General features: G+C 37.6%; 1 protein-coding gene across 1 annotated transcript in view; it reads left to right on the forward strand.

The window, feature by feature from the left end:
• The window catches only part of ARHGAP12 (Rho GTPase activating protein 12), a 73,681-nt gene that overhangs the window by 23,202 nt on the left and 35,157 nt on the right, over positions 1 to 15,322 (forward strand). Inside the window, exons 2-4 of the mRNA XM_059819137.1 lie at positions 5,755 to 6,018; positions 12,791 to 12,931; positions 14,553 to 14,633. Coding sequence (XP_059675120.1) covers positions 5,755 to 6,018; positions 12,791 to 12,931; positions 14,553 to 14,633 — 486 coding nt within the window. The remainder of the gene's footprint in view (positions 1 to 5,754; positions 6,019 to 12,790; positions 12,932 to 14,552; positions 14,634 to 15,322) is intronic.

The raw sequence follows: 15,322 nt of genomic DNA on the forward strand, positions 1-15,322 counted from the left end.
TAGAAGAAAGTAATAGCTTAGCCTGTAATTCAGTGTAAGTAAAATGCAAAATTGACCAATAGATGGAATTAGCGAAAGTAAATAAGATGCTTAATTTTACTGTTTTCAATCTAATGGAAAGTTATTGGCTATCCATTTTAAAAAAATTACTTTGAGTGTATCTGCTTAATTTTTAAAGGGGACATTTTAAACATTTAACTGTTGAATGGCCTTTCCTAGGCAAATATATCTGAATGGTTTGTACGGGATGATTTTAATTCTGCATTGCTTTGCAATGTCGTTTATTTTTTTCTTATCACTTTATAATGGCAAATGAACTGAACATGACAACTTCAATGCATTTAAATAATATTTGCACTACTATAGCTTGTCTGAAATTTCTGGTCAACTATTAACAGGCTTATATTTACTGTCATATTTTTATGTGTTCCTTAGACTTACAGACTGAATTACCCAGTTAAGGTTGGAGAAGGTTAGTGCGTAAAAAATTGTTTGGGTTCCCATTTCAATTTGGCTTGTTAAATTAGTTTGCTGTCTTCACCTCTGAGGTAGTAGAGGACTTGCTGAAAAATCTCCCTTGTGGATTTTTGGGTATTACAGTAAGTTTTAAATGTGCCTGAGTATGTTAGAAAGAAAGTAGGGTCCAGAACATGTTTGTAAAAATAGAAGCAGAAAGAGGAAGGAGGAGATGAGCTAATTATTCCAGTTGAAGCTGTCACTTGGTGAAAATGAAACTGTAGAGTTTTTTTGAGTTTTATTTTATATCATTCCTGTCGAATAAAGCTGGTATTGAAGTCCCAGGCCTTCCTAAAAGGACAGTGGCAATTCCTTGGCAAGAAGCTCGGTTGTTGAGGGAACTGGGATGCTTCATTCTCTGTCTCTGGATGCTGTGGGATGTGCCTGTTCTCCTTTCTTCGGCTTGCTGCTGCAAAGAGCCAGTATTCCCTCGCTTTCCTTCAGTGTAATGCTGTTCTTTTGCATAAGTATGGACAATCTGTTGCTTGTAACTTCATAAAGAGTACTAAGATGAGATTTGCTTTGTTTCAATTTTTTTTTTTATTTTTAGCAGCCAGTTTCAGCAATCTGAATGCTGCTACTGAAATGGAAGCTTTTAGTTTCATGTTCGTAACACTAAGAAAAGCTGCAAACAGAGGCACACAACTAAGCAATTTATTTGTAAAGGAGGGAAAATAACGTGTGGTAGGTCATGTTTTCCAGGCTAGCATTGCAGTCCTTTAAGCAGTTATGTTTTAGAAGCTTTTGTCTTGGATTTAAGTGCTGTAAAAGGAAAAACATAATTGCCTGTTTCAAGGAAACTTTGTTTTCTGTCTTCTAGTTGCTGGCATCCTCGATGCAGTATAGTCTCATTGCATGAAAATAAACAAAAAGCATATTTAGGTGGTGGGCAGGGAAGAGATCTGTAGTCCCTGTTTCTCCCAGAACTGATTACCCTGTTGGAGTGCACTGAAACTTCTTTTAAAAAAGTTGGCTTTAATTTTGAACACTTAAACAAATACTGCCATCTGAAAAAAGCCATTTGTATAAGGTAACATTAAAATTTAAGGTACCCTCTGAGAAGCTGATATGCATTTTAGTAATGAAAAGTACCTTCTGAAGTATAGTAGTAAGTTTGCTTTTCATTGCATTGAGTTCAACTGTTCAGAGGCCTGATAGCATATCTGTGGCCTTTGTTGAAAATGTTGACTGTTCATTCATGAATGATTAACAGGTTGTTTTATTTAAAGGCACGTATCTGCTTCCTACTGTGTCAGTATAAAAACTATGTTCTGAAAAAGCTGTGTGTACAGTCCCTATTTGAAGAATGTTTTGTGTTGATCCTGGAAACTTTGTCCTGCCTGCATGAAACTCTCTTCCATATCAATTTGCAAGGATTTAGTGCTGGCAGACTTTTCTGTGAGACTGAACTTAAATACGGCAGATTTCTAAAGTATTGAAATACCCAGTGTTACTGAGCTCAGGGAGAGGTCCTTACATTCGGTTGTCATAGTGCTTAATGGGCTGTACAATTTTTGTTCAAGTTGTAGCATCGCGGGAGTATTTCTGCTTTCTAATTTTTCTTTATCGCTTTTCTAGCAAGAGTCCTTCACTGTTCTTAGCAGGAGAAAACAACATGAAAAAGTCTGAAATCCGTATCAGATAGTAAATGAATGTTGAAATGTTTTGAGTATAAGGCATTTCGTGTGTGCGTGCATGGGCATGTTGAAGGACACGTTCTTGTGATTCTGATAGTGAGAAGACAAGGAGTCTATTTTGGTAGATTTAATTCCATGTTTATGAGCATTTGGAGCTTGTTAGTGCACTAACAAAGCTCAGGGAGTGAAGTTCTAGCTGGAAGTCCGCATGTGCATACAGAGCTTTTTAGTGTTTAGCATATATTTAAGTTTCCCTTACTGCGTATGTTTGGTTTTGGGAAAACAGCCATGGAAATGGTCAGAAACTATTTTGACCTAGGTAATGCTTTACCTATTGGGATTTATACATTGGTAATGAGTAACGGGTTTGGTAAATGGAAAGAGTACAATTAAATTAATGTGCTCTTTGGCTTGAAACTATTAAAGGTTTTTGCAGAACACAGTCTTGAACTTAAAGCAGTCACCTTAAAAGAAACAGCGAGGTGGTGCAGGGCCCAGGAGCTCTGCAGGGACATCTAGTGGGACCTGCCTCTCTGCAGGAGTCTCCTTCCCAGGTTGGGGGGAGAGGAGTGACCTTCCTGCAACACTGGTGTAGAAAGAATACTAAAGTTAATTTCAGGAAACTTTGAGCTTTCTAAAAGCTGGTTTTCTCAACAATAAATGAGAAATTCTTCACAAAATTAGCCTTGATAAGGTTGGGTGCTGTTGAACTGAGCATTATTGTAGACACGACATACCTCGTTGCATGGCTCGAAGTATGAGGAAGTAGTATTGTGTGCTGCGTGGTTATTTAAAATAGTTCCTGATAAGAAAGTTGTATCCCTCAGAGATTGTACTTATGAGCTAAGCTGTGTGTTGTAGTTAGATGGGTGGCTTTGCATTTTTTTATGCTTCGCTGAAAGTAGTAACTTACAGGTACCTTTCTAAAATCTTGCAATTCTCCCCGAAAAATCTGACAGAAGAGAGAGCAACAGGGAGTGAAAGTAGCTGGAGGCTTGGTTGGCAGGACAGTTAGCTGTCTTGTTTGTTGTTCAGGACAAAAGTTTTGGCTTTCCCTTGAAAACCAGAAATCGGTATATTGAGTTTGGAAGTACTAAGCATTCAGAAGAAAACCCCTCATCACGTTTTCGTATCATTTTACTGTTTTAAACGTAACTAGTACGCTGCCTGAGTTATGTGGCAGTACGTTGGCTGTGAGCTTCGCGTATCGGCTTAGCACATACATGCCCTGCAGTTTCATCTGGAGAATGCTGAAATCATTGAACACCTAAGTGTGAAACCTCTGAGCCATATCCCTGTGTGTTGTTTGAGAAAATGTTCTAAAAACTACATCAAGCATTCTGTGTCACAGGCTTTCTATTTGGAAAACACTTTTTTAATACACAGAACTGTTCTTTTAATAATGGCACTTCGTTGTCTTAATTAAAACAAAAAAGCAACTGGCAAATGCAGGCCAGACAGCAAAGCCTTCTCATTGTCTTGTGTGGAAGAGCAATTTTAGGAGGATGCGAGTGTTGTGCAAGCCACCGACCTCCCGCCGCAGCAGCCAGGGTGCTGGATGGTGCTGCTTTTGCCACTTCCTTGAAATAGAGGAAGAACCTGAAGGTTTGTGCATTCCCCGGTGCAGGTGTATTTTGTTGCTTCAAATGACAAGTCTGGAGGTTTAATGGTAAGATGATTTAAGTGGGAAATGCAGCTCTGCAGGCCAGTTGGGAAACGAATGAAGAAACTGTGCTCTTGAATGAGGAAACCTTATGCTTACTCTCCCAGCATCCTGGGGAGTTGAGGTTCATCTCTGAAGACAGTGGGGCGATGCTTTGTTTGTAGTGGCATTCTTTATGCTGTTAGTGTTCTCAAGAGCAACTCTACCAAAGGCAGCCATTCTACCCGCCTCAAAAAAAAAAAAAAAAAAAAAAGGCGGGGGGACGGGGCCAGGACGACCTGGGGATGACAGACTTGGATAGTAGAAAAATAGTCTTTTGCTGTTCATCAAGTTTTGTAACAGATTTTTTTCTTTTGAATTAGGTAGAGGAGGATACTAATTGGTTTTGGCTGTCTGATTTTTCCAGTGCTGCAATTTTTTTTTTTCTCCCCCCTTGTGGTTTGCCTTAAACATCTGTACTTGCTATATCTAGTAAGCCATGTTTTCTCTTTTAAAGGCGCACAAAACAAGTCCATGCTCGTTTTAATCTCATTAAGTTCCTCTCCAGCTGTTTTCCCTTTTGGTTGTGGATATTGCCCATATTTGGTTCTAGCTATGGTGCAATCAGTTTATATCTGATTGTGTGGTATGATATGCTGTCTTGCCTGAGCAAACCCTGACAATTTATGATTAGATGTGGCCTAGATTAGCAGCTTATGATTTTAATGTTTAAAAGGACATTATAAAAGGTCTTTTATGTAATGCAGCATGTTATTTTTTCCTGTGAAAGATGCAACAAGAGGCACAGGGACTTGCCTGCAGCAGAGCTTCTGAATTAAAACCAAGCAGGGGGAAGGGATGGTATAAATTACATACTTCCTTCCTTTAGAGTGCCTAAATAATGTGCCCTAAAATATAGAGATGGCAGTGCATTACCAGAAAACTATTCCATTTGGTTTAATAACAAGCTGCTTTCACATAATCACAGCTGTCATGAAAACACATGCTCTTATATTCTGCATGGTGTATTTTATATACTTGTATTACACTTTAAAATTTGAACATCTGAAAGTGTATTTCTCTCCTAAACACTTGAGTAGCTTATTTGAAAGTATTCATGGTTTCAGTGAGTGCCATGGACTCTTAACCATGCTTTCTGCTGGCCTTCATGTTAGCAAACTATGTTTTAATGAGAAATTGTCATTAGTGTTTTGTTTTCTTGTAGGTATTTGTTGTTCTACTTGTGTGCATGTATATGAATAAAATTAGGTGGATAAGAATATCCACTTAATTTCTAGAAGGGACTGGTAATTGGAACACTTGGTGATATTGCCTAAAATATTTTTGAATAAGCATTTGTTTGGAAAGGCACACAGGTAAACCATCCAGGTGTTTCCCAGAGTTTCTTAGTCACAACATGGTGCTCGTCTTTGCAGCAGACCTGTCTGTTTAGATCTTGCTGAGAAGATAGAAGTGCTGCTTTACATTCACCATCACCTGTATTAGCAGTGAGGGGGAAAGGTTGGGGAACCATCTTTGCCTAACAAGTGGCATCTCAGAAAAGCTACATCTTGTCTTGAACAAGATCACATTACTTACAGTTCCTGAACAATACTTGAACTGTGAAGCTGAAGTTTTCCAACAAGACAAGCATGTAATTATTTTGATGATGATTCCAGTGTATTTCAAATCCACTGTAAGACATAATTATCAGCTGTCATCTGGAGAAAAGCTGAAAAATAGTTTCAGTATTAAATAAATGTAGCTTGTAATATTTACCTTATAGTTAACAATCTAATGTTTTCATGCCCCAGCATCTTGTGGCTGTCCTTTGTGCTTTTATACTTAACAAAAAAAGGGAGTTTGTTGGTGTGTTTTACTACTGTAATATATTCTGATTTATAAGGGAGCATTCTAAAATTTGTTTGCTCTTTAACAATACATTTCTTCTCTCAATAGCCAACTACTCCACCAAGCCAAGGGAGGCCTGATTCACCAGTTTATGCTAATTTACAAGAACTGAAAATATCTCAGTCTGCACTTCCACCACTACCTACAAGTGCTCCGGTCCAAATAAATGGGGAATGGGAAACCCATAAAGATACGACAGGACGCTGTTATTACTACAACAGAGGATCACAGGAACGAACCTGGAAACCTCCACGGTGGGCCCGAGATGCAAGCATTAATAAAGGGGATTCCCAGAGCCATGCAGATCATGAGGTAGTTCCTTGTGAGATCCCAAGCAATGAGATTGTAATGCATATGAATGCTGTTTTGCTATGGAATTTGGTATTGCTGAGTTTCGAGGTGTCAAGGAGTGTCTTCATTTGTCTTTTTGGTCATGTCTCTTGGTATGAAGTAGTAAACAATTTAGCTCTTCAGTTGCTTTTGTGTACAAGAATGTGTATGTGAACCGTGTATGTGAACTTTACAAGTTGTAAAAATGCCTTACAGTCTCTCAACAGGTATTGCAGCCTTTTTTAAAGGTAAAGGAAAATTAAGATATTTTGAAACTCATAGGACTATAAATGACAATAGAATAAGAACTTCTCTGACATGGAGTGCATTCCCTTTCCCAGTGTATTTGGCCCATTTCTGGGGGAGAAGGAGGGGAAAGGAGCGGGAGTGTGACAGTGCTTCTAGAAGCAGGATTTGTGGGGATGTGTTGAAAAAGGCAAGGGGAATTATTTTTATCAATATCAGTTAAAGACACAGTAAAACAAAGGCAGGGGATATACAGGTGTTTGCTACTGCTTGGTTAATGCTGGGCAGTAAATTTAAATTTGAGATGTTTTTCTTATAGAGGAAAATATTTTTGTAAAGAGGAATTAAGATGGACTTAGAAATTAAGATGGATGTAGAGAACTCCAGAGTTCTGGAGTCAAAACCAGACTTAATGGAGTTCTACAGCACTTTCTACCCACATCAAAAAATACTGACATAATTGAAGCTTCTATCAAATTAAAATATATTGATTTTGATTTTTGTACTTAGATTTATATGTACTATTAATAATTCTATATATTCTATCATACTTTAGAAATGTTTATTTTTTTAAAAAGGTGCATATGTAACTGTTCAAACTCAAATTTTATTTAATTCATGGATTCTTAAGAGGTGGAATAATCATAGTGAATATAAAAAGCAAGTTTAGCTGGCTAACTTGTTGCAGCATTTTATTTAACTGTTAGCTTAGAAGATTTGAATTTAAACACTTGTCAATGATTTCTGCCTTGGATAGCTGTAGAACAAACTAGGAGAAGGGGCAGTTAAAGGAGCAATATTTTGTTATCAAATTGTGTTAACTTTGAGAAAATACTTTTCTTCATTCTGTGAATGATATCCTAGAGAACAGAAGATGAGAACATGAAAAATTATGGTGCTAGAAGCTCCGCCTAGCCAAGTGTCTCGGTCCAAGGGTAGCAAATGGTGATGGGGGGAGGAAATCCACCCCAGCTTTTGGCAATTAGCTGTAGGAGCTTTTGACTAGATTCGATTCAGGCCATAAACATATTCTGTAGATATATCAATGGATTATTTCATTATGCAAACCGTTTGCTTTTGCAAAACCTTTGGCAAAGCTTTGCCACAGACCTTGCTTAAGAGAGTTGAAGCTTACCATGAAGTTATTTATATTAAAAGATGATTTGGGCTAATATTTGAGGTGCAGATATATTTTTGTGCAGCCAGTCGCTAGGGAGAGCCAGACAGTAGTGTGTGTTTATCTGAACGGCACTGGTTCAGATAAAGCAAAGGAATAGTTGTGAGATGGATATTACTATTTAAACACGCTTAAAATAGTGCTCTTGTGTTCAAACAGTACTTAGGTTAATCAGTTTCCTGATTGAAAGAAAAAGCAAACATTTATCAAGAAATCTACATATTTCACTTTTATATACCCTTTTAAAATATATATAGTTTAGGTGGATTTCCTCCAGAGCCTACTACAATGTTTAGTTTTAAAATTTAATTGTGGACGGCTCAAATACCTTAGATTGCTGTAAGCCCTGTTGTAGAAGTCTGCTTCTGGGCTGGTAGTGCCAGAAACAGGAGGGAAAGGAAAAAGGAACCCTTTCATTGCCTTTGGCAATGGCCTTTGTAGCAGCCATGACATCCACAAGCATTTAAACAGCCAGATTTTCTTGCACAGGCTAGTGGCAGCAACAGGTAAACTGGTGAAATGTTTGTGGCTGTAACTTTCGTATTTCTGACAATGGTCTATTACTCCTGGCTGTCCTTTTGCTGGATAAGACTGTTTTTAGTCTGGATAAGGTGATTGCTTTTTTGAGTAGTAACTCGCCTTGTAGTAGGTGTAACTGGTTTTCCATTGTCATCATTCTTCCTCCCAATCTGCAAATGATCCCTCTGATTCTTACTCATACCTCTGTACCATGACTTCACCACATGGTTGAATGTTCAGAAAGCTTAATTTTTAAAACTTTTTATTGCCCATAACTTATTTCAGCTCAGTTCTTTTGTTTATTTGTGATGCTTGAGGTATCACAGACTGGCCTTCAGACAGTTATCTATCAAGTTTTCAGTCTTTGTAAGACCAATGGGTGATATATGTTTTGATTAATCTTTAACTAGACACAAGTTTGTATTTGCAGTAGCAAAAGTTCCTTAAGTAATTTGTGTCCTCTCTGACTGGGTTGTCAAAGTTTGAGTCTGGGGAGATACATATAGCAAGGTCATGTCAATCCACTTTCCAGCAGCCATGTGTTGATTTTTGAAGCTGCCTTTTTTTCCTTTCTTTTCTGTTCTGCATTTGGGAGTGTATTTCCCACTCCACTGTTCATGTTCACCTCTTCATTTATGCCCTCTGAGTACTTAAACCAAACTACTTAGAGTTTGAGATCCAAGCCTAAGCTACAGTAAAATCTAGAACACCCCAAATTTTGTCTGATTATGAAGACTTAGAGCAAATATGTCTTAATAATTAGTAAAACCAGTTTTAATTTATTATAATGAAGTTAAGTGAGCTTTTACACACTAGTCTGAGTTATGCGTATTTCCTTCAGATTTAGTAGTAAAACAGTATGTGAAGGAAGGTTAAATGCTAGTTGTATCTCTACTGATTTGTCCTCAGACAAGCTTGTATCATATTAGGTAGCAAAATGGCAAGGTGACGTAAAAATTAGAACTGTGAATGATCATATATTCCAATATATGTGTAATTATTATAACATGAAATAGTTTATAGTTGGTCTTAGAACTTTGTGATTAGGAAATTGAATTGTATTGGAGAATTAAGAAGGGGCAAAATTGTACCTAATTTATCAAAGAAGCTGGCAACAGATATGGCACAAAAAAACCAGTTGTAGGTTATGGCAGTTTTTTGGATGGGGTGGGAGGGACCAGTGAAGTCCTGTTGACAGGGCCTCTAGGAAAGTGTGTAAGATTTTGGAATTACAGATAAAATTTATCAGAGGTAGTGACTTGTTAATGTATTTGAGGAAGGAGTGCTTAACAGTAACTGGGAGAAATTTGTCAGATAGTAAAGTGATTCAATTAAGGTGAACTGTAAAAGGAATGAGATGTCATCATATCAGAGAAAGGCAAACCTCTAATACCTAGCTAGGAGACCATAATGTGAAGTAGAGACCACCAAATTGACCAGCAAGCTGTAGAAAAGCAACAGGATTTCATTTAAATTGAAAGCTACATTTAAAACATGTGGCCAAGATGCAATTTCATTCCCTGTTTTTTTGTTTCAAAATAATAAAGGGATGTTAGCTTCTTTAATTAGTCAGTATTCTTTCTTATTATTTTGATTTTTAGAAGTAGTAGTAACTTTTTAAAACTAGACTGGTTAAGTGATTATTAAATGCATTTTTTATTAAATGCAGGGTATCTGACCTCAAGAGTTTTCCATGTAGATGGAAAAAAGCGAAGAAAGACAGTAGAAGCAATGACATGGGAAACGTTTTCTGTAATTCCCATTAGTGCCATAGCAAAGTTCTTACAAGGTGTAAGGTAGGACAGCTGTCTGCTTAAGATGGCTTTATTGAAATGTGCTGTGGTATAATTGGGGATGGGACTGAGAAAAAGCATGGTTGATACCTAAAAAACCTATAGACATTTAATACTGAAAGAGTGTTGAAAGTTAAACTGAAAGTTGCTGAACGTGGTTTGGCCAGTGTTCTCTAACTCCTGTTCAAAGGATCATAGATTTGTTTAGGTTGGAAAAGACCTTTAAGATCACCAAGTCCAACCGTAAACCTAACACTGCCAAGTCCACCACTAAACCATGTCCCTAAGCGCCTCACCCACACGTCTTTTAAATACCTTCAGTATGGTGACTCCACCACCTCCCTGGGCAGCCTGTTCCAAAGTCTGACAACCCTTTCAGTGAAGAAGTTTTTCCTAATACCCAATCTAAACCTCCCCTGGCACATCTTGCAGCCATTTCCTCTTGTCCTGTCACTTGGGAGAAGAGACCAACACCCACCTCTCTGCAACCCCCTTTCAGGTAGTTGTAGAGAGCGATGAGGTCTCCCCTCAGCCTCCTCTTCTCCAGACTGAACAACCCCAGTTCCCTCAGCCGCTCCTCATAAGACTTGTGCTCCAGACCCCTCACCAGCTTCTCTGCCCTTCTCTGGACACGCTCCAGCACCTCAATGTCCTTCTTGTAGTGAGGGGCCCAAAACTGAACACAGGATTCGAGGTGCAGCCTCACCAGAGCTGAGTACAGGGGCACGATCACCTCCCTACTCCTGCTGGCCACACTATTTCTGACACAGGCCAGGATGCCATTGGCCTTCTTGGCCACCTGGGCACACTGCTGGCTCATATTCAGCCGGCTCTCAACCAACACCCCCAGGTCCTTTTCTGCTGGGCAGCTTTCCAGCCACTCGTCCCCAAGCCTGCAGCGTTGCATGGGGTTGTTGTGACCAAAGTGCAGGACCCGGCACTTGGCCTTGTTGAGCCTCATACAACTGGCCTCAGCCCATCGATCCAGCCTGTCCAGCTGCCTATTGATGCGGCTTTAGCAGTTGTTCCTACTAGCTGAGGGACAAGGGTTGCCTTGGCTTGTTAAACTTTGTAACAACTCATGAAGTTTAGGTCTGGAAAGGCTAAATTCCAACATTGTATAGTATGTGAGCTTAGTTAAGCCTTGAAACATCAAGACTGTTATTACATGGGTGCCTTACAGATAGACGCATTAACAGTCATTTTTACTGAACGAGAGTGGTTTTTCTAAGAGAATTTTCATTTTTAAGACTTATGTTTAGTTTTACATGTGCACAGTGCTTCCTCAGTATCAGGAGTTGCTTGGAAGAGGCAAGTACAAATGCATTATGTTATTAGGTCATAATTCCTGTTAATAGTAATAATAAAAATGTCCAAAGTCTACTACTTCGAACAAATGTCAATGCACTTTAATATTTAACCATTAAAACATAATGTAATCTTAAATATGTGTATACAATACAGCTATCTTATAAAACAGTAGTTCAAATGGGGCCAATAGCACTCTTACCAACTCCTTAGTCTTAATTCTTCAAGTGTAAAAATGGGACTGAAGACCTTCCCCCCTGCAGCGCCGCCCCCCCAGGTGCTTAGAAATTGGCACTTTGGAATTTCATGTTACCCCACGTGCAAAGAGAGGTGGCATTGTTTAATCCATAGTCTAGATGCTTGCATTCTGTAGGCTGTAGAGGACACTTATATTTTTCATGTTACTTTATTAATGACCCAGAAATTTCCCATGGGTTTTGCTGTGCTTGGTAAGCTGGTTTGTGTCAGCGTAGGGAGTTTGTGTCACAAGTGGTAAGGTACTCAGAAAGGTAACACCAAAAACCTAAGTAATAATAATTTGGAAATGTTGCTGAACACGTAGGCTCTAAAAAACCCTTGACTTTTAAAAACTGGTGCGTTTCTGATACCTGGATATTTTTTGGTAAGATTTAAGCTTTTCAGGAGAGGTTTTTTCTAGTTTAAAATTGAAATTCTGCCTTTCTCCTGCTTTATAGTTTTCTTAAAAAGCCTTATATTTGTTATTGTAGTCTATATTAAACTATCATCATTTCTGAATAGCAGGAGGTGTTCGCTCTTAAGTGGTATGCCTCCTACTAGCCGAGGATCCAAGATAGTGTGAAAGGAAATCTGCACTGAATTCCTCAGTATACTCTGGCATAGGGATATTGTTGTGGGAGATGAATGCAGTGAGATTTTTTTTTTTTAATGCACAGAGTGGATGCTCTGACTAATAACTACAATATGTTAGCAAGGAGATGAACAAAATATGTGGGGGAACAGAAATTGTTTGACATGTGTGTGCAAAATCTTTTTCTACTTTACACGTCAAACTTGTTCCTTACGTTATAATTCACGTCTACCTTCAGAAAATAATCCCACACCTCAGCTAGCTGTGCCTGGTAGAAAACATTGCTTTTGCATTGCTCCTTGTCACATGCATCAGAGTTGGAAGGAGAGTGGAAATTCCTAATATTTTAGGATGCATTGCACAAGTACTGTAAATTGACTTACGAAGATGCAACTGGGGATTCAAGTTGTCCTTAACGATTATTGTCTTTCCAGATACTATTTGGGAAGGGAAGAAAAGGATTTAGTTATGAATGCTGGGTTGTTGCCAGAAAACCAGGATAGTAGGTCTCCCAAGTTATTTTGGGCGATGCAGATTACTAAAGCTGTCTTCATCATTCAGTAATGTAAATTGGTGGGAATAAAATTTAGATCGGCAAAAAGATCGGAGTTTAAATTTGAGTAGCTGAAATCTGGTATATAGAATTAAAAAAATTGTATCAATACAAACCAGTTGTTCTGAAAATATTTTAAATTGCCTAGGAAATATCAAATATTTCTGTACTGTAAAAAATGCATCTCTTATTCTCTGATGTAAGATACAAAAATGTGAACTCCCTGCAATTTATTACTATTCTCTTTCTAGTCAAATAATCATTGATCTTTCAGATTTTAAAGCGCTTTCATTCTCAAAACTGCCTTGTATGTTTCTGACTACTTGTAGCGTCTTTCATCAGAAGAAAACGACCACAGTTCTTGTTACAGCCAGTCAGATAGTCAGTATGGTTCTCCTCCAAAGGGTTGGTCAGAAGAGTTGGATGAACATGGTCAAACCTTATATACCAATGACTATACTAATGAAAAGGTACTTTTTCCTTCTTCTCATCACGTGTTCTAAATCTTTTCCACTAATTCACCGTTAGAAATACAGATTTCATTTCTAGAAGTGAAAAGCATACCTCAGCAGTATTTCCTTTTGTTTTTTAAATACGCATGAAACTTCAGGAACTGAACTGGCTTTTTCTTCGTATGTATGTTCTTTACTATTCAGAAAGCTTTATTTCCAGTTGGGTATCAGATTATATTAAATGAACATATGATGCTTAATTTTTTTTCTTTTAATTCTCGCCCTCCCCCATCCTCTTGGTTACACTTCAGCAATGAACTTCATACCAATATAATGTTTTTCTTACTGTCTTTTAAGAGCTGTTCTTGTCTACGTAGGCCTTCCAGTTAGGATGGTTTATAACTGAAAATAATGCTGCTTTATTGGTCTCATCCTTTACTTTACTAGAGATTTTCAGTACTGCTTTCAGATGTAGACAAACCCCTTAATTAAACTACAGCTGTATCAGCAGATTTATGTTTTATTCTGATTACCTAATTGCTACTGACAACTTACTGTGGTTCTGGGCACATCATAAAAATTTCTCCCATGTAGGATAAATGACAATATTTGTTTATATTTGTAAAGCAGTCCATTTTTCTAATTGTTCACTGAAGTTGCATTTTGTTTTTCTAACATCAAGAAGTGTTCATTGAAACAGTAGTTTGTTTACAGTATTATAGCACCACCTCTTCTTCTCCTGTTGATGTATGCAAGTTTTTTTTGAAAGAAGTCTTTTAAATAATTGAGTTTTATGTCACTTTTGGAATTTTATTCTGCTTAATCTATTTCTGCTAAACATCTGTAGAGCACATACCTATGCTTTGGCAAATATGCAAACTTTTTTTTAAAATTGAACTGGGATTGATAGAAAACAGTGTTTCCTATCACAAACAGTTTATTGGAAGGCAATCTTGTGAAACCTGCTTGATCCAAGAGTCTTGCTGTGAGCGTTTCTGTGCATGTTTTTGTGCGATTTTCTTGTAGACTTTTGCTCATTACAGTTCTTTCCTTTCTGCATAACTAGTCACAGTTGTTGTAGTTTTACCGCTTTGATTGTGGGAGTTGGTTATAGAAGTCACAGAAATTATATCACCTTCGTCATGATTTGTTTAGGAACTGCATCTCGTGTTCCTGTTGATGTTTTAAAACTAGAGTTGTTCAACAAGTCCGATTATATCTTAAATTATCACCAGTTGCTGGTTGAGCTTCTTGTAATTCTGTAATTTTATGTATAAAATCCTTACACAGATCTGATTCAAAGATTGTGCCTCTTTAAATTGACACCGTAATGTTGATAAGAGTGAGATATGCTATCTTCAAAAATATCTGTTTATCACAAGCTCTTGTGTGATATCGCAGGACTATTCTGAGGAGTTACAGAAGGCAAAAATATAAGTGAACCCAATTCAGGAAGCTGAAAACTGTGTTGCTCTCATTGCTAAATAACCTTGGTTAGTTAATGGAGGTTTTGCACTAGACACTGCTGAAGTGGATGGCACTTTATTAAAAATTAACTTTAAATCCCAAGTATCAGAGATTTACTATGTTATGACTGTCACTCTGATTACATTTCCTATCATCACATTTCTTTCTACAGTGGATAAAACATGCAGATGAACAAGGTAGACCATACTACTACAGTGCTGATGGTTCCCGGTCTGAATGGGAGTTACCTAAGGTGAGTGACCTAAAAAAGAAACTTTGACAACTTGGGGCTTTCCCCTCCTCCTCAATAAATGTTCTGTGGGGTCTTTAATGGGTGTTATTCACAACAAGAGAACTTACATAGTTCACTTGGTTATTTCTTGTGTTTTTGTGGAATTTCTGATTGTGAAGAGAAGAAAATATACTCAAGGACATAAAAAATGTATGTATGTGACTATTCAGATGTCAAAGAGGATCTTGTATCTTTGCTGAACTGAGCTTTTCATGCAAGGCTGCAGAATAATATCTTGTGATTTTTGTTGTGATAAAGAAAACCTCTACAGGAAAAAATAATTTTTTTTACTACGAAATGTTCCTGAAAAACTGTAGTCTATTTTTAGTACCCTCCAAAATGCATTATTTTTCTGTCATGGATTTCTAAATTTCGTGATTTAGGTGTTTTTCAACAGGTGTTGGAAAAAAAAAAAGTTTCAGCAGAGTTTTGTGGTATCTTTGACAGAATTTCACCAGAAGTGTGTTCTGGTATTTATTAATTTTGTAATGAAAATAGGAATTTGTAGGAAAGTGACAGAGCTGGGGACACTTGGTAGTCTGAGGATGTACCTAATACTATTTAATTCTCATTTTCACTTTGAAAAACGATAGGACATTTGTCAAAATGATGTAGTTGTATACGTCTTTCCTGCTATTAGGATGTTTGTT

This window comes from Gavia stellata, chromosome 6 (genome assembly GCF_030936135.1).
Source record: "Gavia stellata isolate bGavSte3 chromosome 6, bGavSte3.hap2, whole genome shotgun sequence".
NCBI lineage: Eukaryota > Metazoa > Chordata > Aves > Gaviiformes > Gaviidae > Gavia > Gavia stellata.